General features: G+C 38.9%; 1 protein-coding gene across 1 annotated transcript; it reads left to right on the top strand.

The window, feature by feature from the left end:
- The first annotated feature begins 2,095 nt into the window (after positions 1-2,095).
- Positions 2,096-11,359, top strand: LOC130949699 (uncharacterized). Its single transcript, XM_057878351.1, has 3 exons — positions 2,096-2,503; positions 2,606-3,280; positions 11,207-11,359. Exons 1-3 carry the CDS (start codon positions 2,096-2,098, stop codon positions 11,357-11,359), a joined length of 1,236 nt encoding a protein of 411 aa, XP_057734334.1.
- Positions 11,360-24,031: the final 12,672 nt, after the last annotated feature.

The raw sequence follows: 24,031 nt of genomic DNA, 5'->3' as shown, positions 1-24,031 counted from the left end.
TCTCACATTTTAAATTTTCTGCTCTTGCTTTACTTATTCATTTACTTTTCTGTTTTAACTCCGATCCAATCCCAATTCCCAATTATCCTTCTGTTCGATGCAATTTTACTTTTCCTTGTTTAATTTCTACAAATCCAACTCCCAATTCCCTTTACAATTCAAGTCATTTACATTTCCAGCACTTTAAGATTTTGCAATTTACATTACTTGCTCTTTAAAGTTTCTGCCATTTAATTTCTTGTTCTTTAAGATTCAGCAATTTACTCATTGCTCTCTTTACTTTCAATGCAATTTAAATTCTGCAACTCAATCAACCAAATCTTGATTCGCTTGACTAATTCAACCACTAAACTAAAATTGCTCAATCCTTCAATCCCTGTGGGATCGACCTCACACCCGTGAGTTTTTATTACTTGATGCGACCCGGTATACTTGCCGGTTAGATTGGTGCTATTTTTGGGAGAGATTCTTGTCTCAACCTAAAATTTCCCATCAAGTTTTTGGCGCCGTTGCCGGGGATTGATTAGATTGACAATGATTAAGTGAGGTGGTTATCTAGATCAAGCACTTTTTCTTTATTTTTGATTAACCCACTAACTGTTTGATTTATTGTTTTAACTAACTAAAATTTCAATTTAGCAGTAAATTGAAACATCACTGGTTTGTGAATTCCTTTTGTCATGCTTGTATGTCAGGTACAAGAAGAAGCACACTAAACCTTCATGAACAAGATGAGAGGACTCTCAGAAGGTTAAGGAGAGCTGAAAGAGGAAAAAATATTGTTGGAGAAGAGGAATCTGAAGAAGAATTTCATGAGATGGAGGAACATTCAACTAATCCACCAGGAGGAGCAAACAACAACAATGAAAATCCTCCTCAGAGGAGAGTTTTGGCTTCCTATACCTTTGCCAATCCTAGACATTGTGGAAGCAGCATCTTGGCTCCAAATGTCAATGCAAATAATTTTGAACTCAAGCCACAACTCATCACTTTGGTTCAGAATAATTGCTCTTTTGGTGGAGGATCACTTGAGGATCCACATCAACACTTATCCACCTTCTTGAGGATATGCAACACTGTCAAAACCAATGGAGTACCTCCTGACAGCTACAAATTAATGCTATTCCCATTCTCTCTCAGGGACAAGGCTACACAATGGTTGGAATCATTTCCAAGAGACAGCATCAACAACTGGGATGACTTGGTAACCAAGTTCCTTGCCAAGTTTTATCCACCACAGAGGGTTATAAGGTTGAAGGCCGAGGTACAAACATTCACACAAATGGAGAATGAACCCATCTATGAGGCATGGGAGAGGTACAAAGCTCTAGTCAGAAAATGCCCTTCCAATATGTTCAATGAATGGGAGAAGCTGCAAAACTTCTATGAAGGCTTAACACTGAAGTCTCAGGAATCCTTGGATCACTCAGCTGGAGGTTCCTTGCAACTCATGAAAACTGTAGAGGAGGCTCAAGAACTGATTGATATGGTGGCCAACAATCAATACTTCTTTGCTCATCAAAGAAGTCGCCAACCATCACAGAGAAGAGGAGTAATGGAGCTAGAAGGAGTAGATTCAATCCTGGCTCAAAACAAACTAATGCAGCAGCAAATTCAACAACAATTTGAGCAAATGACCAAGAGGATTGACAACCTTCAAGTTGCAGCAGTCAACACTAGCCAACCATCAACCACATGGGGACAAAATGAAGAAGTTCAAGAAGAGCCACAGCAAGAACAAGTTCAGTATATGCATTCTAATTCAAATGAAGTTTATGGTGATACATACAACCCCTCATGGAAGAATCACCCCAACCTCAGATGGGGAGACACTCCAAACCACCAACAACCATGGCAGAGGAACTCAAACCAAAACAACCCAAGACACAATCAAAATTTCAACCAGCATCAAACCAACCAAAACACCTACAGGAAACCTCAAAATAACTACCCCAACCCCAACCAGTACCAATCCACTAATCAAAATTCCTATCATCTACCAACTACATCTCATAACCCACCACAAGCACCACTTGAACCCCAAAGAATCACCAACTTGGAATCTATGATAGAGAAAATGATGAAACTCTAAGAAATGACAAACAAAAACCATGAGGCATCCATAAAGAACCTAGAGAGACAGATCGGGCAAATCTCCAAGCAATTGATTGTTGAGAGACCTTCAAGCTCACTACCTAGTGACACAATCCCAAATCTCAAGGAGGAGTGCAAGACAATACAATTGAGAAGTGGGAAAATATTGATGAGCAACAATGACACTCCAAAGAAACAAAAGGAGATCATCAAGGAACCAACAGAGGAAGAGAAGCAAACAAAAGCAGATCAAGCTGAGGAGCAAGTTGTGGTGCCAACCAAAAACAATGAGAGACTCAAAGAACAGGAGAACCAGCTACATAGCTCAAAGGAAAAGACTCAAGGAAAGCAGCAGATCGAAAAGAACCTCACACCTCCACTACCATATCCTCAGAGATTCAACAAGGAGGTTAAGGACCAACATTTCCACAAATTCCTTGAGACCTTCAAGAAGCTGGAAATCAATATCCCTCTAGCTGAAGCACTTGAGCAAATGCCTTTATATGCCAAGTTCTTGAAGGACCTTATCAATAAGAAGAGAAGTTGGCTTGAGAAGGAAACCATATTACTGACAGAGGAATGCAGTGCTGTGATTCAGTGGGGCATTCCCCCAAAACTCAAGGATCCGGGTGGCTTTGTAGTGTCATGCACCATTGGAAAAACAATTCTCAACAAAGCTCTCTGTGACCTTGGTGCCAGCATCAATTTAATGCCTCTCTCAATGATGAGAAAACTTGATATAGAAGAGCTCAAACCCACCAGGATGTCATTAGTTATGGCTGACAGATCCATTAAGACACCCAATGGAATTGTGGAAAATCTATTGGTGAAGATTGGGGAATTCATCTTCCCAGCAGATTTTGTGATCTTGGATACTGAAGAGGAAGGAAGTGACTCAATCATTTTGGGGAGGCCGTTCTTACACACAGCAAGAGCCATCATCGATGTAGAAAAAGGAGAAATGGTCTTCAGGGTCCATAATGAACAAATGATCATAAATGTTTTCAAGTCAATGCAAAATAGCCCTGAGCAAGAGGATTATGTAAAAGTGGATATGATAGAGAATTTGGTGGAAGAAATGCTGGAAGAAAGTTCTCAAGAGCAAGAAGGAGATCAAAGTGCAATAGAAGAACAAGTAGCCGAGACCTTCACAAGCAAAGAGGTGAAACCAAGCAAGAAAGAAGAGGTGCAAAAGCAAGAACTGAAGCCATTACCCTCTCATCTCAAATATGCATTTCTTGGCACTTCAGAAAGCTTCCCAGTGATCATCAACTCGTCCTTGACAAAAAAAGAAGAAGGAGAGCTTCTTGATGTTCTCAGAACTCACAAGGATGCCTTAGGATGGACTATTGATGACCTGAAAGGCATCAGCCCCACAGTCTGCATGCATAAGATTCTTTTGGAAGACAATTCCAAAGCAGTGATTCAACCTCAAAGAAGACTTAACCCTGCAATGAAGGAGGTTGTCCAGAAGGAAGTGATGAAATTATGGAATGCAGGAATCATATACCCTATTTCCGATAGCTCGTGGATAAGCCCAGTCCAAGTGGTACCAAAGAAAGGAGGGATGACAGTCATTATTAATGAGAAAAATGAACTCATTCCAACTAGAACTATGACAGGGTGGAGGATGTGTATTGACTATAGAAGGTTGAATGATGCCACACGCAAAGATCACTTCCCACTTCCTTTCATTGATCAAATGCTTGAAAGGTTGGTTGGCCATGCTTATTATTGCTTCTTGGATGGATATTCTGGGTATAATCAGATAGTGGTGGACCCAAAGGACCAAGAAAAGACTTCATTCACATGCCCAGTTGGAGTTTTCGCTTATAGAAGAATGCCATTCGGATTGTGCAATGCCCCAGCCACTTTTCAAAGGTGTATGCTTTCCATTTTCTCAGATATGGTTGAAAAATTCTTGGAGGTTTTTATGGATGATTTCTCTGTTTTTGGTGATAGTTTTAATGCTTGCTTAAACCATCTAACTCTTGTCTTGAAACGATGCCAAGAAATTAATTTGGTTTTGAACTGGGAGAAGTGCCATTTCATGGTACCTGAGGGGATTGTTCTTGGGCATAAAGTTTCAAGAAAAGGGATAGAGGTTGATAAGGCAAAGGTTGAGATAATAGAAAAACTCCCTCCACCAACTAATGTGAAATCTGTTAGAAGTTTCTTGGGGCATGCAGGATTTTATAGAAGGTTTATCAAAGATTTTTCTAAAATAGCCAAACCTTTGAGCAACCTTTTGATGATTGATCAACCTTTTGTTTTTAATAAAGAGTGCCAGCATGCTTTTGAAACTTTAAAACAGAAACTCACAACAGCACCAATTATCACACCTTCGGATTGGAATTTGCCATTTGAACTCATGTGTGATGCAAGTGAGATTGCCATTGGTGCTGTACTTGGACAGAAGAAGGGAAACTTGCATCATGTCATATATTATGCAAGTAAAGTATTAAATGAAGCTAAAAAAATTACACTACAACAGAGAAGGAATTGTTGGCTGTAGTCTATGCATTTGATAAGTTTAGATCATACCTGATAGGGTCTAAAATTGTGGTTTATACTGATCATGCTGCTCTCAAGTATTTGATGTCAAAGCAGGATGCCAAACCAAGACTCATCAGGTGGATTCTACTCTTACAAGAATTTGACATTGAAGTGAGGGACAGGAAAGGCACCGAAAATCTAGTTGCTGATCATTTGTCAAGGCTGCCACCAGAAACAATCCAAACGGCTTCCCTACCTGTGAATGAAAGCTTCCCAGATGAACATCTTATGCTGATCCAACAAACACCATGGTTTGCTGATATAGCTAACTACAAAGTGGGAAGGAAGATACCTCAAGAATTCACTAAGCAACAAGTGAAGAAGCTGATCAATGAATCAAGGAAGTTCTTGTGGGATGAACCTTATTTGTTCAAAAGGTATTCTGATGGAATAATTAGAAGATGTGTCCCTGAGAGTGAAATGCAAGACATATTATGGCATTGCCATGGCTCTACATATGGTGGACATTTTGGTCCAGAAAGAACAGCAGCAAAGATACTACAAAGTGGGTTCTATTGGCCAACCATTTTCAAAGATGCCAGGGAGTTTGTCCACCAATGCAATGAATGCCAAAGAGCAGGAGGATTAACAAAAAGGAACGAGATGCCACAGAACTTCATTTTGGAAGTGGAATTGTTTGATCTATGGGGCATTGATTTCATGGGACCCTTTCCATCCTCTTATTCATTCAAATATATCTTGGTAGCAGTGGAATATGTTTCAAAATGGGTGGAAGCCATAGCCACAACTACCTGTGATGCACAAATTGTTCTTCAATTCCTAAAGAAGCACATTTTTACTAGATTTGGAGTACCCAAGGGTCTCATCAGTGATGGTGGTGGTCATTTTTGCAATAGACAAATGGAGAAACTTCTTCACAAATATGGAGTTATTCATAAGGTAGCCACACCATATCATCCTCAAACTAATGGACAGGCAGAATTGGCAAACAGGGAATTGAAGAAGATCCTAGAAAAGACAGTTGGTAGCACAAGAAAGGATTGGGCTCGGAAGTTGGAAGATGCACTCTGGGCATACCGAACAGCCTTCAAAACTCCCATTGGGAAGTCCCCATTTCAATTGTTATATGGTAAATCTTGTCATCTTCCTGTAGAGCTCGAGCACAAAGCCTTTTGGGCCACCAAACTTCTAAATCTGGATTCTGAAGCAGCAGGAGAGAAAAGATTGTTGCAGCTGAATGAGCTAGATGAGTTTAGGCTAGAAGCCTATGAAAATGCCAAGATATACAAGGAAAAAGCCAAAAGATGGCATGACAGGAAGATTTTGAAGAAAGAGTTCAAACCTGGACAACAAGTTCTCTTGTATAACTCACGGCTCAAGATATTCCCTGGCAAGCTTAAGTCTAAATGGACAGGTCCATACTTGGTGACTAAGGTCTTTCCTTATGGGAGTATTGAATTGCTAGATGAAGCAACAAAGAATCGGTTTACAGCAAATGGACATAGAGCAAAGCTATACCTAGGAGGGCAATGGAACAAAGAAGCAGAGGTTCAGAGCCTAAATCCCCCTTGAAGCAAAAACAGAAGATGTCAAGCTAATGACAATAAAAGAGCGCTTGTTGGTAGGCAAACCAACCTGAGGTAGTTTTCTTTCCTAACTATTTCAATAAAAAGAGTGAGTAGTTTTATATGTAGTGCAAGGAGCTAAGTTTGGTGTTGCACACCAAAACAATCTAAGTGAGAATGAAAGATTTTAAGTTTGGTGTCCCACCAAAATCTCATTTAAAAGCACATTCTAACTCCCTGCATAAAGATTGGCTAGCTCCGAGCAATCAGATAAACTATTCAGCCATTGTTTGTTTTCTAGTCTTTAGTTTTACTACTTTTAGCAAAGACAAGAAGGAATCCACATATGGTTAATCTGATGCAAGGGAAATAGTGGCAAGGGACTAAGTTTGGTGTTCACACACCAAAGTAAGTTCAAGAGGCCATAACCAATCTTTGCATACTAACCTGCTACCTAAAGGCTTGAGAAGCAAGCAACTTTTGATGAGTATGCAGGAAATTAGCCACCATTTGAAGACATTGTGCATTATGACTAAAAAGGGGCATAACAGGAGGAAGAACAAACAAGCTGCAAACTAACAGGTTGTATCTACACTTGTTTCTTGCTATTGAGAAATGTCCTAATTTGGGAGTTCTAGTATGTCTTGCTAATGTGTTCTTTTAATACAAGAGGAATTGGTCTCTACAATAAATAAGCTAGTCTAAGAGTATGCTTGTGTGTTTACTTTCACTTAACAAGAAGAATGTCTGTCCCCTGCATCTTTAATTCAATAGAAGAAATGTTTGAATGTGAAATGAGATTATTCATTGTTAGAAAGAAGTAGAATAATAGTAAGTGGTGGTATGTGTGTGATTGTATAAAAACTCACTTTAGTGAATAAAGGGCTAGGATGTCTTTTTCGAAGCAAAAAGTGACTTGCTGTCTATGAATCTCAATAAAGAAAATCCTTGGTTCAAAAGAAAAACAAAAAGAAAGAAAGAAAAGAAATAGCCAAAAGATGGCAGAACCAAAGAAAATAAAAAAAAAGAAACAAGGCTAGACACCAATAGCTGGAACCTCCACAAATATATGCCTGTGGTGTCTGTGTATTAGGATCTGCTTGGACTACTAAGCTCTTTGGAGTGCTTCAACACTCGGTGACTTGGATTAACTAATCCGGGATCATCAGCTGAAAATCCACTATCAAGAGCAACCTAACTACAAGACATTTAGTAACCAAAACAAAAGGTGCTGGGCATCAATGTTTAAGAGGAAAGGTGAGCCAAGTGTCCATGGTGAATAATGTGTCAAGTATGCAGAAAAGAAAATGAACTTGTTACACATGACACTCAACTAAAGCTTTGAACAAAGTAAATAGCCAAGGATGAAGAAATAATGAGAGGGCATAGCAGTAGGGTGCTTGAAACTTGAAGGAGACTTTCTAAGCCTAAGAATTAATAAGGAGTGAGCATTGCATATCCACACAAAATCCCATGAACTTCCAAATAACTTTCTGCTAGCATGAACATTCTCTTCCACTTCATTCTTTCTTCTTAATAAGTCATTTCTTACTTGGGGACAAGCAAGCTTTAAGTTTGGTGTTGTGATGACAAGTCATCTTAGCCTAGTTTCACTAGTCTTTTTCTTTTAATTTCACTTAGATTATGCACTTTCTTGAGGCTTAAGCAAGCTAAGTTAGGTAGATTTTCATGCTTCCTTTGATTAAACCAACCATATATGATTTAATGCAAATTCATGAGGTTTGATGCCATAATTAGTGCATATTAGGATAGAATGATCATCTCATGATTTCAAGCAGAGCTTTGATGTGTTTGGTTGATTTATGATAGGTGAAGAAAGCTTGGAAAAGGATTGAAGTGAGAAGGAATGGCTAGAAGCTAAGATGAGACAATGAATCAAGGGAGATTGAACCAGGAACAAATGAAGTTGGAATTGAAGTTAGCCCCAACGTTAGCCCCTAACTTGGAGGCTAACGTTGGGAACTAAAATTGCTCCCAGAGGTTAGCCACGTTAGCGCCAACGTTAGCCCCTAACTTGGAGGCTAACGTTGGCATGAGAAATTGCTCCCAGGGGTTAGCCACGTTAGCGCCAACGTTAGCCCCTAACTTGGAGGCTAACGTTGGCATTTGAATTGTTTCCCAGGGGTGTGCAACGTTAGCGCCAACGTTAGCCCCTAACTTGGAGGCTAACGTTGGCGCCATTCCAACATGAAGCAAGGCCAACGTTAGGGACAAAGTTAGCCCCCTAACGTTGGCCCAAACGTGAAGTGCAGAGAATGGGGTTTGCTGCTAAAAAAAGTTAGCCATGAAGTTAGCCCCTAACTTTGAGGCTAACTTTAAAAACCCAACTTTGCAAAACTCACATCCGGTTCAATTGATTCACTTGGGTCTCTCTCCAAACTTCAAGAGTAATCAACCAAGGCCTCCTTCAACCCAATTCCATCAAGAGCAAAGGCCCAAACCAAGGCTTGAAGATCAATTGAAGAAGGTGTATAAATAGGCTAGAATTCAATTTGTTTAAGGGAGTTCTCTTTTTAGAATTTTGCTGAGAGCTTTCCTTGAAGTTTTGAGTTACAGAGTGATCTTTAGTTTCTTGTTTCGGGGGAAGGAGAAGTCCATTCTCTTCCTCTTAGCTTTCAATTTCAATTACACTTGTCTTGGATCTTGGATCTTGGGTTGGAGAATTGAAGGAATTCTGTTTCAATCTCACCTTAGATCTCTCTTTTGATTTACTGTTTAATTGAATTTAGCTTCCTGTTAATTGCTCTTCTTCTATTTCCCTTGCAATTTACAATTTCCTGGCTATTGTTCTTGTTGGATCTAGGAAGGCATTGAGATCTAGACTCAGTTTTCTAGTCTCTGGGTCCTGAGATCCAATTCTCACATTTTAAATTTTCTGCTCTTGCTTTACTTATTCATTTACTTTTCTGTTTTAACTCCGATCCAATCCCAATTCCCAATTATCCTTCTGTTCGATGCAATTTTACTTTTCCTTGTTTAATTTCTGCAAATCCAACTCCCAATTCCCTTTACAATTCAAGTCATTTACATTTCCAGCACTTTAAGATTTTGCAATTTACATTACTTGCTCTTTAAAGTTTCTGCCATTTAATTTCTTGTTCTTTAAGATTCAGCAATTTACTCATTGCTCTCTTTACTTTCAATGCAATTTAAATTCTGCAACTCAATCAACCAAATCTTGATTCGCTTGACTAATTCAACCACTAAACTAAAATTGCTCAATCCTTCAATCCCTGTGGGATCGACCTCACACCCGTGAGTTTTTATTACTTGATGCGACCCGGTATACTTGCCGGTTAGATTGGTGCTATTTTTGGGAGAGATTCTTGTCTCAACCTAAAATTTCCCATCAACAACTAACCAGCAAGTGCACTGGGTCGTCCAAGTAATACCTTACGCGAGTAAGGGTCGATCCCACGGAGATTGGTGGTATGAAGCAAGCTATGGTCATCTTGTAAATCTTAGTCAGGCAGACTCAAATGGATATGATGATGAACGAAAATAATATAAAGATAAAGATAGTGATACTTATGTATATCATTGGTGTAAGAGCTTCAGACAAGCGTATGAAGATGCCTTCCCTTCCGTCTCTCTGCTTTCCTACTGCCTTCATCCAATCCTTCCTACTCCTTTCCATGGCAAGCTCGTGTAGGGTTTCACTGTTGTCAGCAGCTACCTCCCATCCGCGCAGTGAAAGCTAATGCACGCACTCTGTCACAGTACTGCCAATCACCGGTTTGGTTCCCTCCCCTACCGGAATAGAATCACTCTTTTGCGTCTGTCACTAACGCCCAATAGGTTACAGGTTTGAAGCACGTCACAGTCATTCAGTCATTGAATCCTACTCAGAATACCACAGACAAGGTTAGACCTTCCGGATTCTCTTGAATACCGCCATCAGTTCTTGCCTATACCACGAAGACTCTGATCTCACGGAATGGTTGGCTCGTTTGTCAGGCGAGCACTCGGTTGTCAGGCGATCAACCATGCATCGTGCAATCAGGAATCCAAGAGATATTCACTAAGCCTCAGATGCTTGTAGAACAAGAATGGTTGTCAGTCACCTTGTTCATGGGTGAGAATGGTGATGGGCGTCAATCATCACCTTCATCATGTTGAAGAACAAGTGATATCTTGGACAAAAAACAAGCGGAATTGAATGGAAGAACAATAGTAATTGCATTAATACTCGAGGTACAGCAGAGCTCCACACCTTAATCTATGGTGTGTAGAAACTCCACCGTTGAAAATACATAAGCATAAGGTCTAGGCATGGCCGAATGGCCAGCCTCCCAAAGTGATCAAAAGATCTAAAGAAAAAGGTTCCAAAGATCAAAAGATGAAAATACAATAGTAAAAGGTCCTATATATAGAAAACTAGTAGCCTAGGGTGTACAGAAATGAGTAAATGACATAAAAATCCACTTCCGGGCCCACTTGGTGTGTGCTTGGGCTGAGCAATGAAGGAATTTCGTGTAGAGACTTTTCTTGGAGTTAAACGCCAGCTTTTATGCCAGTTTGGGCGTTTAACTCCCAATTAGGTGCCAGTTCCGGCGTTTAACGCTGGTTTTTCTTGAGGTGACTTTGAACGCCGGTTTGGGCCATCAAATCTTGGGCAAAGTATGGACTATCATATATTGCTGGAAAGCCCAGGATGTCTACTTTCCAACGCCGTTGAGAGCGCGCCAATTGGGCTTCTGTAGCTCCAGAAAATCCACTTCGAGTGCAGGGAGGTCAGAATCCAACAGCATCTGCAGTCCTTTTCAGTCTCTGAATCAGATTTTTGCTCAGGTCCCTCAATTTCAGCCAGAAAATACCTGAAATCACAGAAAAACACACAAACTCATAGTAAAGTCCAGAAAAGTGAATTTTAACTAAAAACTAATAAAAATATAATAAAAACTGAACTAAAGCTACTAAAAACTTACTAAAAACAATGCCAAAAAGCGTATAAATTATCCGCTCATCAACTGCCTCTGGAGCCAGTTCTCCCTCCTTATCATGAGCAGCCTGAGATGCCTCAGGGACATTACTTCCCTCCACGTGATTATTTGGATCAGTTGACAACATCTATTGAGCAGCTGACATCATCAGTTGACCAGCTGAGGATAGAGCATCAGAATCACTCTGCCTTCCTTTATCAGCTGGTGGAGGAACAGTAGAGTCAGAGGCAAGAGTTGGAGGAGCTGAGGCGCTGGAGAGGATTCCTGATGAGCGGATAATTTATACGCTTTTTGGCACTGTTTTTAGTATGTTTTTAGTACATTTTAGTTAGTTTTTAGTATTTTTTTATTAGTTTTTATTTCAAATTCACTTTTTCTGGGCTTTACTATGAGTTTGTGTGTTTTTCTGTGATTTCAGGTAATTTCTGGCTGAAATTGAGGGACCTGAGCAAAAATCTGATTCAGAGGCTGAAAAAGGACTGCAAATGCTGTTGGATTCTAAACTCTCTGCACTCGAAGTGGATTTTCTTGAGCTACAGAAGCCTAATTGGCACGTTCTCAATTGCGTTGGAAAGTAGACATCCTGGGCTTTCCAGCAATGTATAATAGTCCATACTTTGCCCGAGTTTTGATGGCCCAAACCGGCGTTGCAAATCAGCTTCAGAATTCTCGGCGTTTAACGCCGGAACTGGCACAAAAATTGGAGTTAAACGCCCAAACTGGCACAAAAACTGGCGTTTAACTCCAGGAAAAGTCTCTACACATGAAAGCTTCAATGCTCAGCCCAAGCACACACCAGGTGGACCCCGTAAGTGGATTTTTATGTCATTTACTCATTTCTGTATATCCTAGGTTACTAGTTCACTATTAATAGGACCTTTTTGACATTGTATCTTTACCTCATGACACTTTACACGTTTCATATTATACCTTCTACGGCATGAGTCTCTAAACCCCATGGTTGGGGGTGAGGAGCTCTGCTGTGTCTTGATGGATTAATGCAATTACTACTGTTTTTCATTCAATCACGCTTGCTTCTATTCTAAGATATCACTTGTTCCTCATCTTGATGAATGTGATGACCCGTGACACTCATCATCATTCTCACTTATGAATGTGTGCCTGACAACCACCTCCATTCTACCTTAGATTGAGTGAATATCTCTTGGATTCCTTAATCAGAATCTTCGTGGTATAAGCTAGAATTGATGGCGGCATTCAAGAGAATCCGAAAGGTCTAAACCTTGTCTGTGGTATTCTGAGTAGGCTTCAAGGATTGAATGACTGTGACGAGCTTCAAACTCCTGAGGGCTGGGCGTTAATGACAAACGTAAAAGAATCACTGGATTCTATTCCAACCTGATTGAGAACCGACAGATGATTAGCCGTGCTGTGACAGAGCGCGTTGAACATTTTCACTGAGAGGATGGGAGGTAGCCATTGACAACGGTGAAACCCTACATACAGCTTGCCATGGAAGGAGCCTTGCGTGCTTGAAGAAGAAGACAGTAGAAAAGCAGAGATTCAGAAGATAGAGCATCTCCAAAACCTCAGCCTGTTCTCCATTACTGCAAAACAAGTATTTATTTCATGTTCTTTTACTCATCACAATTAAACCTGAGAATTATTGATATCCTGACTAAGAGTTACAAGATAACCATAGCTTGCTTCAAGCCGACAATCTCCGTGGGATCGACCCTTACTCACGTAAGGTATTACTTGGACGACCCAGTGTACTTGCTGGTTAGTTGTGCGGAATTGCAAAAGTGTGATTGCAATTTCATGCACCAATTCCCGGGAGGGAGCAGCCACCAGGACTAAGGTGGTTCAATTTCATTACCTGCTGCTTTTCTTATTTCCTATTTTTCCAGTTATTTTGTCTTACTTTCTATTATCTGTTTGAATTCCTTTGCATGATTATTAGTAGTATTTTATTGTTTTTCTAGCTTAGTTATTTAATTTGATATTTTATATTTATTTTGAAAAGTGTCTCATGTATTGCTCACTGAGCTTGAAAAATCAAAGGAAAAAGAAAAGAAGTAGTAAAATGCATGAGACATGAGTTATATATATTCTGAGTTATTCTAGTTACTTCGATGTGGTGGTGTTATCTCTGATTCTGAATGTATTAATGGAATAGTGCATATTTGATATTGAAGTCGAAAATGTTGAGTCTAGAGGTACAGGAACTTAGAGAAATATTATAAATTCTCTAAATTTGGTAAGAAATTGATCCTTGAAGCAAAATAAACAGTAAAAAGAAAAAGTAAATCAAAAAGTAAGGTCTAAGGTTCTGAGTATCAATAGTTAGGAAGGTCAAAAATAATTTAAAAGCTCAAAGAGTTGTTTTCCTAACCATATGCTTGTGGAGTGAATGTGTCAAGTAATCCTTAGGACAAAGCACTAAGAGTCAAGACCAAGTGCAATTACAGAGTTTGCCAAAGGCTCTGAGCACCACTAACTGGGAGAAATTAAAAGAAAAATTAGAACTCAAAGAGTTTCCAGTTACGTGCTTATGGTGTTCTAGTGTCAAGTTAAGTTTGAGACAAAACATTTAGAGTCATGGCTAGGCTCAAGGTGCAAAGCACCAAAGAAAAGATAAGAAAATATTGTGTTCAAGGATCAATCAGAGACTAAAGAAGAGAATCCATAATATGATCCGAGTTCTAGTTCTGAAGGGCATCAATATTTTTTAGCTTGAAAGGATAGTCAGATGCCAAATCTATTCAGAATCACAATGGCATTAACCCAACTCAGCAATTCGATAGGAGCCTAAATGAACACTGATGTGAGGATTTATACCGGTTCAAAATTTAACAAAATAAATTCGTCGTGAGCATAGCCAGACCGACAATCGATCCTCAAATCAAAGTTTAATTTTTGGTTGTCACAAGTTCAACCCAATAAAAGTAACCGAGAGTATTAGTCCTGGGTCATTCTCCCTATGAATCACAATCAAGTGCCTAATTATTGGTTAAGAGTTTCACGGGTTGTGTTGATAAAAGGGCCAGAAAATAAATGGCAAGATAATAAAGAAAACAACTAAAGATAACAAATACTAAAGAGGCATTCATGGCAAGGATTAAGAATTAAGGCTTTCTATCCTAGTCATTAATCATAATACAATAATTAATAAGAGCTAATCCTATTTCATCATCTCCAACATCGAAAGAAGGTATAATGTTATCTTCATATTGAGAGAAAGTCAAATAGGCCTAGTTAATCTCAATTCATAAGTTCTAATCAACTTACTAATTGAATTAGAAAGAGATTAGAGTCAATGGAAATAATATTAACTAACAACTCTAGATCACCAACATAAGTTGGGTAGTAATGACTTAAGATCACCTAATTTCTCTTTCCAAGCCAAGAATGCTCAAAAAATTACTCTAACATCCAACCAAGCAATTTGTCAAACACTTGGAAGGCATAAAAGGAAAGCATCATAAAATTGCAAGAATAATAAAATCTACTACTACCCAATGCAAGAAATCAACAACAATAATTCAAGCAAATATAAAAGAAACATAAAAAGACATCAATTGCATTAAAAGGAATTAAAATCAACAAAAGTGTTCATAAACTAAAAAGAGACATAAACAAGAAATTAACAAGAAATAAGAGAATTAAAGCAAATCAACAAGGAAAAGTAAAGGAAACTAAATCAAAACAAATAATTAAACCTAAATCTAGAAGGAAATTAAACTAAGAACTATAATTTCTAGAGAGAAGAGGGAGCTTCTCTCTCTAAAACTAACCTAATGCATGTTTCCTACACTACCTAATTGCTCCCTCATTGTCCAATATTCAATTCTGCATCAAATAGCCTCAGAAATGAGATGGATTTGGGCCTGGAAAGCTCAGAAATCCCCCCCAGTGTTTTGCCTTTAATGAGGTCACATGACTAACGTCACGCGTGCGCGTGATCGACGCGTGTGCGTCGCCTTGCAAATGCCCCCTCACGCGTGCGTGTGGGTGACGCGTGCGCGTCGCTGGCAGATCTCCTCTCACGCGTACGCATGGATGATGTGTGGGCGTGGCCTTGTGTCCTCCAAATGCTCATTTCTCCATGAATTCTCCACTTTGCATGCTTTTCTCTTTACTTCTTCCATCCAATACTTGCCTTATGAACCTGAAATCACTCAACAAACATATCAAGGCATCTATGGAATTAAAGTGAATTAAAATTTGCAAATTAAAGGCCTAAAAAGCATGTTTTCACTCTTAAGCACAAATTTAGGGAGAATTACAAAACCATGCTATTTCATTGAATAAATGTGAGATAAGTTGATAAAATTCCCTAAATTCAATACAAAATAAACCACAAAATTGGGGTTTATCAAACCTCCCCACACTTAAACCAATGCAAACTATCTAAATGCAATCTATCTAAATGAATGCAACTACTTAGTCAAAATAAATAAATTTCCAAAAATACATATATGAATACAAGGGCTAGTGCAATAGCAATCAAATCAAGCCCACAATTAGATTGAGTTATTGAAAAGATTTTACAAACTTGCAAGAAAAGAGATGATTATAGGTGAAAACATGTAATTGAGCGATCGAACCCTCACCGGATGTATATCCGCTTTAGTCGCTCAAGTGTATATAATTGATTCACTCAATTCCCCTTTAATCATGCTTTCCAAGATTTGTTTTTCATCTAACAATCAACAATTATTCCATGCATACATACAAATATCATGAGGACTTATCCATGGGTTGTAATAAGGCTAGGGTCAAGGTAGGATTGTATTTGGTTAAGTGGACTTGAAATTTGAATCTTTGATTAACTTAAGCTCCCACCTAACCTACAACAACCTATTCAATTCTAATACAAATCTAACTACTCATTCTTCACTTTTTCACATACTCATGCATTTTCTTTCTTTGATTCACAACCTACATGCGTTGATTTTTGTTGAACTTTACTTTGGGGCATTTTGTCCCCTTTTTATTACTTTTTTTTCTTTTCTTTTTCTTTTTCTATATATATTTTTTTCTTTTTATTTTTCTTTATATATATATATATCATTTTATTTTTTTCAAAATAACTATATACTAGGGTATCAACGCATATGGTTTACACATAATTAATACATGAGTATGTACCCAATTTCCAAAATTTCGACAAAAATATAAAAACACCCTTTTTATCCCAACCAATGTTCCCAAATTTTCCCTTACTTAAATGATACACACTTTCACTAGCCTAAACTAATCAAAGATCCAAACAAGGGATGTTTATTGTTTTACGCTTCAAGGCTTGTAATGTGCTAAAATTAAGAACAAAGGGGGTTTAGCATAGGCCTAAAGTTGGCTAACAAATGGTAGAAAAAAGGAAAGGGTATTTGGGTAAGTGAGCTAAATGAAACGATTGCCTCAATCATATAAATGCATTCATACACAAAATAATGGATATAAAGAATCAAACAAATCAAAGATTACAATCATAGAAAGAGAATAATACACACAAGAATGAAAATAGTGGTTATATGATGTAACCACACAATTAGGCTCAAAATTCACATGCTTATGTGTTCTTAGCTCAAAAACATGTTCCACAATATATACTTCAAGCAAGTTTCATGAATCTTTTTTTTAAATCAATTGGGGTACCCTATAGATAAATTTCTTGAAAAACTTCATTATTTTGACTAAGCTTATTATATTATATATGCAAAATAAGAAAATGCAACTAAGAATCCTAAAAGACCTAAAAAATGAAATACAAAAATATTGGGATTAGAAATTGTCACCCAAAAATGCCGACTGGTCGGACGACCTCCCCACACTTAAAAGTTTGCACCTTCCTTGGTGCATTCAAAGATGAGCAAGGGGGTACGGTGACTTTCCGGATTGCCACCTTCAGTTGGTGGATCAACCGGCTATTGCGTGTTCATTCTTCTGCTTCCGTTTTCGCTTATGACAAAGCATCCTGAATAGTAGGAAACAGGATATGATAAGACAAGTAAATACACAAGCAAGGAAGCATAATTGTTGGAATGAGGTAATAATCACTAAAATGAAGTGAATGACTCATTTTGTGACATTAAGGAAATGGTGTGTGGGTTCTAAGTTACGCGCGGTTTAAAACACACACACTAGCATAAAAAGCCATGTCACAATTACACAAAAGAAGCATGCACTTCACTCAATCTAGTGCACTCAAAACACTTCAAAGAAAACTTGTAGGTTAAGACAACCAAACAAGCAATAAAGAGGCATAAAAGCATTCAAGCAATAAATGAGCAATCATGAAATGGATAAGATATAGACATAGATTGATGTGCAAGGTAACTTTAATGAACAAAATAGAAAGAGAATAATACACACAAGAATGAAAATAGTAGTTATATGATGTAACCACACAATTAAGCTCAAAACTTACATGCTTATGTGTTCTTAGCTCAAAAATATATTCCACAATATATAATTCAACCAAGTTTCATGAATTTTTTTTTCAAATTAATTGGGGAACCTGGTACACGAAATTGTGAGTTCACACTTTTCTCACAACTCCGCGCAGATGACTAGCAAGTGCACTGGGTCGTCCAAGTAATACCTTACGTGAGTAAAGGTCAATCCCACGGAGATTTTCGGCTTGAAGTAAGCTATGGTCATCTTGTAAATCTCAGTCAGGCAAATTCAAATGGTTATGAGGTTTTAATGATTAAAAAAGAAATAAAACATAAAATAGGATATAGATACTTATGCAATTCATTGGTGGAAATTTCAGATAAGCGTATGGAGATGCTTTGTTCCCTCTGAGCCTCTGCTTTCCTATTGTCCTCATCTAATCATGCGTACTCCCTTCCATGGCAAGCTGTATGTTGGTGGATCACCGTGTCAATGGCTACCATCCGTCTTCTTAGTAAAAACATATCTGCTACGGTTTCCCACATGGCTAATCAGCTGTCGATTCTTGATCGTGTTGGAATAAGATCCATTGATCCTTTTGCACATTGTCACTGCACCCAACAGTCATGAGTTTGAAGCTCGTCACAGTCATCCCATCTCAGATCCTACTCGGAATACCACAGACAAGGTTTAGACTTTTCGGATCTCAAGAATGCTGCCAATTGATTCTAGCTTATACTACGAAGACTCTGATCTCACGGAATGGAAGGCTCTGTTGTCATGAGAGGCAACCATGCGTCGTGAACCAGGAGGCCAAGAGATATACACTCAAGCTCTTGCAGATAGAATGGAAGTGGTTGTCAGGAACGCGTTCATAAGGGAGGATGATGATGAGTGTCACGGATCATCACATCCATCAGGTTGAAGTACGAGTGAATATCTTAGAACAAGAATAAGTGTGAATTGAATAGAAAAACAATAGTACTTTGCATTAATTTATGAGGAACAGCAAAGCTCCACACCTTAGTCTATGAGGTGTAGAAACTCCACCGTTGAAAATACATAAGTGATGAAGGTCTAGGCATGTCCGAATGGCCAGCCCCCAAATGTGATCTAGAGATCCAAAGGTAGTCTCAAAAATGATCTAAAGATGATCTAAAAATATGAATACAATAGTAAAAAGTGCTATTTATACTAAACTAGTAAACCAGGTTTACAGAAAATGAGTAATTAAGTGTGGATAGTGCAGAAATCCACTTCCGGGGCCCACTTGGTGTGTTTTTGGGCTGAGCATTGAAGCTTTCACATGCATAGGCTCTTCTTGGAGTTTAATTGCCAGTTTTGGTGCCACTTTGGGCGTTTAACTCCAGCTTTGGTGCCTGTTCTGGCGTTTTACGCCAGAAAATAGTCTCTTGTGGGCATTTGGACACCAGTTTGGGCCATCAAATCTTGGGCAAAGTATGAACTATTATTCATTGATAGAAAGCCCAAGATGTCTACTTTCCAATGCAGTTGAGAGCGCGCCAATTGGGCTTCAGTAGCTCTAGAAAATCCACTTCGAGTGCAGGGAGGTCAGAATCTAACAGCATCTTCACTCCTTTTTCAGCCTCTGAATCAGATTTTTGCTCAGGTCCCTCAATTTCAGCCAGAAAATACCTGAAATCACAGAAAAACACACAAACCCATAGTAAAGTCCAGAAATGTAATTTTTGCATAAAAACTAATAAAAATATACTAAAAAGTAACTAAAACATATTAAAAAACTATGTAAAAGTAATGCCAAAAAGCGTATAAATTATCCGCTCATCACAACACCAAACTTAAATTGTTGCTTGTTGGTGCACGAAATTGTGATCATCAACAATGGCGCCAAAGACTTGGAGCTCTCAAACGTGAATCACACTTTGTCACAACTTCGCACAACTAACCAGCAAGTGCACTGGATCATCCAAGTAATAAACCTTACGTGAGTAAGGGTCGATCCCACGGAGATTGTTGGTATGAAGCAAGCTATGGTCATCTTGTAAATCTTAGTCAGGCGGATTCTAATGGTTATGATGGTTTTCGAATATAAAGATAAATAAAGCATAAAATAGAGATAGAGATACTTATATAAATCATTGGTGGGAATTTCAGATAAGTGTTTGGAGATGCTTTGTCCCTTCTGAATCTCTACTTTCCTACTACGTTCCTCCAACCATTCTTACTCCTTTCTATGGCAAGCTATATGTAGGGCGTCACCGTTGTCAATGGCTACTTCCCATCCTCTCAGTGAAAATGGTCCAAATGCTCTGTCACAGCACGGCTAATCATTTGTCGGTTCTCGATCATGTTGGAATAGAATCCAGTGATTCTTTTGCGTTTGTCACTACGCCCAACACTAGTGAGTTTGAAGCTCATCACAGTCATCCCATCTCAGATCCTACTCGGAATACCACAGACAAGGTTTAGACTTTCCGGATCTTAGGAATGGCCACCAATAATTCTAGCTTATACCACGAAGACTCCGATTTTTCTGAATAGAGTCTAAGAGACACGCGCTCGATCTAAGGTAGAACGAGAGTGGTTGTGAGGCACGCATTCATTGGTGAGAATGATAATGAGTGTCACGGATCATCACATTCATCTTGTTGAAGTGCAGCGAATATCTTAGAATAAGAATAAGTTGAATTGAATAGAAGAATAATAGTAATTGCATTAATACTCGAGGAACAGCAGAGCTCCACACCTTAATCTATGATGTGTAGAAACTCCACCGTTGAAAATACATAAGTGATAAAGGTCCAGTCATGGCCGTGAGGCCAGCCCCCAAGGTCTAAGAACTAAACATCCAAAGATGTACAATCCCGGATCCCAGATCAATTCAAAGATGCCTCGTACAATAGTAAAAAGTTCTATTTATACTAAACTAGCTACTAGGGTTTACAGAAATAAGTCTAAGTGCAGAAATCCACTTTCGGGGCCCACTTTGGTGTGTGCTTGGGCTGAGCTTGAGCTTTACACATGCAGAGGCTTCTCTTGGGGTTAAACGCCAAGTTGTAACGTGTTTTTTGGCATTTAACTCTGGTTTGTGACGTGTTTCTGGTGTTTTACTCCAGAATGCAGCATGGAGCTGACGTTGAACACCAGTTTGCAACATCTAAACTCAAATAAAGTATGGACTATTATATATTTCTGGAAATCCCTGGATGTCTACTTTCCAACACAATTAAGAGCGTGCTATTTGGAGTTATGTAGCTCCAGAAAATCCATTTCGAGTACAGGGAAGTCAGAATCCAACAACATCAGCAGTCCTTTTTCAGCCTGAATCAGATTTTTGCTCAGGTCCCTCAATTTCTGCTAGAAAATACCTGAAATCACAGAAAAATACACAAACTCATAGTAAAGTCCAGAAATGTGAGTTTTGCATAAAAACTAATAAAAACATCCCTAAAAGTAGCTAGATCCTACTAAAAACTACCTAAAAACAATGCCAAAAAGCGTATAAATTATCCGCTCATCACTTGTCCCCAAGCAACTGAAAACAAAATAGGATAAAAAGAAGAGAATATATAATAAATCTCAAAATATCAATGAAACTTAGTCCCAATTAGATGAGCAGGGCTAGTAGCTTTTTGCCTCTGAACAGTTTTGGCATCTCACTTTATCCTTTGAAGTTTAGAATGATTGGCATCCATTAGGAACTCAGAATTTAGATAGTGTTATTGATTCTCCTAGTTCAGTTTGTTGATTCTTGAATACAGCTACTTTATGAGTCTTGGCCGTGACCTTAAGCATCTTGTTTTCCAGTATTACCACCGGATACATAAATGCCATAGACACATAACTGGGTGAACCTTTTTAGATTGTGACTCAGCTTTGCTAGAGTCCCCAGTTAGAGGTGTCCAGAGTTCTTAAGCACACTCTTTTGCTTTGGATCACGACTTTAACCACTCAGTCTCAAGCTTTTCACTTGGACCTTCATGACACAAGCACATGGTTAGGGACAACTTGATTTAGCCGCTTAGGCCAGAATTTTATTCCTTTGGGCCCTCCTATCCACTGATGCTCAAAGCCTTAGATCCTCTTTACCCTTGCCTTTTGGTTTAAAGTGCTATTGGCTTTTTCTGCTTGTTTTTTCTTTTCTCTTTTTTGCTACTTTTTTTTCTTTTTTTTTCACTGCTTTTTCTTGCATCAAAAATCAATTTTATGATTTTTCAGATTATCAATAACATTTCTCTTTGTTCATCATTCTTTCAAGAGCCAACAATTTTAACATTCATAAACTTCAATATAAAAAATATACACTGTTCAAGCATTCATTCAGAAAAAAAAAGTATTGCCACCACATCAAAATAATTAAACTAATTTCAAGATAAAATTTGAAATTCATGTACTTCTTGTTCTTTTGTAATTAGGAACATTTTTCATTTAAGAAAGGTGAAGAATTCATGGAATTATTCATAGCTTTAAGACATAGACACTAGACACTAATGATCATATAATGAAGCTAAAACATAGTCAAATATAAAGCATAAAAAATCGAAAAACAGAAAAATAAGAACAAGAAAATTAAAGAACGGGTCCACCTTAGTGATGGCGGCTAGTTCTTCCTCTTGAAGATCCTACGGAGTGCTTGAGCTCCTCAATGTCTCTTCCTTGCCTTTGTTTTTCTTCCCTCATGGCTCTTTGGTCTTCTCTAATTTCATGGAGGATGATGGAATGCTCTTGGTGCTCCATCCTTAGTTGCTCCATATTAGAACTCAAATCTCCTAGAGAAGTGTCGAGTTATTCCCAATAGTTGTGTGGAGAAAAATACATCCCTTGAGGTATCTCAGGGATTTCTTGATGAGGGATTTTCTCATGCATTTGTTGAGGTCCATGAGTGGGCTCTCTTGTATGCTCCATCCTCTTTTTGGTGATGGGCTTGTCCTCTTCAATGAGGATGTCTTCCTCTATGACAATCCCAGCTAAATTGCATAGGTGACAAATGAGATGAGGAAAGGCTAACATTGCCAAAGTAGAGGGCTTGTCAGCCACTTTATACAGTTCTAGAGGTATGATCTCATGAACTTCCACTTCCTCTCCAATCATGATGTTATGGATCATGATGGCCCGATTCACAGTTACTTTGGACCGGTTGCTAGTAGGAATAATAGAGCGTTGGATGAACTCTAACCATCCTCTACCATGGGTTTGAGGTCAAGCCTTCTTAGTTGAACCGGCTTGCCTTTGGAGACTCTCTTTCATTGAGCTCCTTCTACACATATGTCCATGAGGACTTGGTCCAATCTTTGATCAAAGTTGACCCTTTTAGTGTAAGGGCGTGCATCTCCTTATATCATTGGCAAGTTGAATGCCAGCCTTACATTTTTCGGACTGAAATCTAAGTATTTCCCCTGAACCATTGTGAGCCAATTCTTTGGGTTCGGGTTCCGACTTGAACCATTAAGATTCCGACTTGTTGAATGGGATTGGTGAGAGCTTCCCATCCTCATCTCCTAATCTCATGTCAGATCTCCGGATATTCACTCTTTTTGAGTTTGAAGGGGACCTCGGGGATCACCTTCTTCTTGGCCACAACTTCATAGAAGTGGTCTTGATGGACCTTTGAGATGAACCTCTCCATCTCCCATGACTCGAAGGTTAAAGCAATTGTCTTCCCCTTCCTCTTTCTAGAGGTTTCTCCGGCCTTAGGTGCCATTAATGGTAATTGAAAACAAAAAGTAATGCTTTTTCCAACGCCAAACTTAAAATGTTTTCTCGTCCTCGAGCAAGATAAGAAAGAAGGGAGGAGAAGAAGAAGAAAATGAAGGAGATGGAGGGGTGTGAGTGGTTTGGCCAAGGGAGGAAAGAAGTGTTTATGATGTGTGAAAATAAAGGAGGGATGAGGGGTTTATATAGGAGTGGAGAGAGGGGCAGGGTTCGTGTATTAGGGGTTGGGTTTGGGAGCGAAATGGTTTGAATTTAAGTGGGTGGGGGTAGGTGGTTTGTATGATGGGTTTATGGGAATTAAGGAATGAATGTGAGTGGTGAAGAGAATATGGGGAAGAGGGTAGGATTTGATGGGTGAATGGTGTTTTGGGTAGAGTGTTATGGAGAAGTGTGAAGAGGAGAGAGAGTTAGGTGGGGTAGGTGGGGATCCTGTAGGGTCCACAAATCCTGAGGTGTCAAGGATTTTTCATCCCTGCACCTTGCTGGCGTTAAACGCCCCTCTGTGTGCTTTTCTGGCATTTAAACACCAGTCTGCTGCCCTTTTCTAGTGTTTAAACGCCCAGAAAGGTGCCAGATTGGGCGTTTGAACGCCCATTTTTATACTTTTACTGGCGTTTAAACGCCAATTAGCCTGCCAGTTCTGGCGTTTAAACGCCAGACTGCTGTCCATTTTTGGCGTTTAAACACCCAGAATGGTGCTAGGCTGGGCGTTAAACGCCCATTTTGGTATCCTTACTGGTGTTTAAATGCCAGTAAGCTCTTCCTCCAAGGTGTGCTATTTTTGATGCTGTTTTTGATTTTGCTTTAATTTTTGCAGTTGTTTTTGTGATTCCA

Source organism: Arachis stenosperma, chromosome 9, assembly GCF_014773155.1.
Source record: "Arachis stenosperma cultivar V10309 chromosome 9, arast.V10309.gnm1.PFL2, whole genome shotgun sequence".
NCBI lineage: Eukaryota > Viridiplantae > Streptophyta > Magnoliopsida > Fabales > Fabaceae > Arachis > Arachis stenosperma.
The sequence above is the reverse complement of the archived record's forward strand: the minus strand, read 5'-3'. Positions and strand labels throughout refer to the sequence as shown.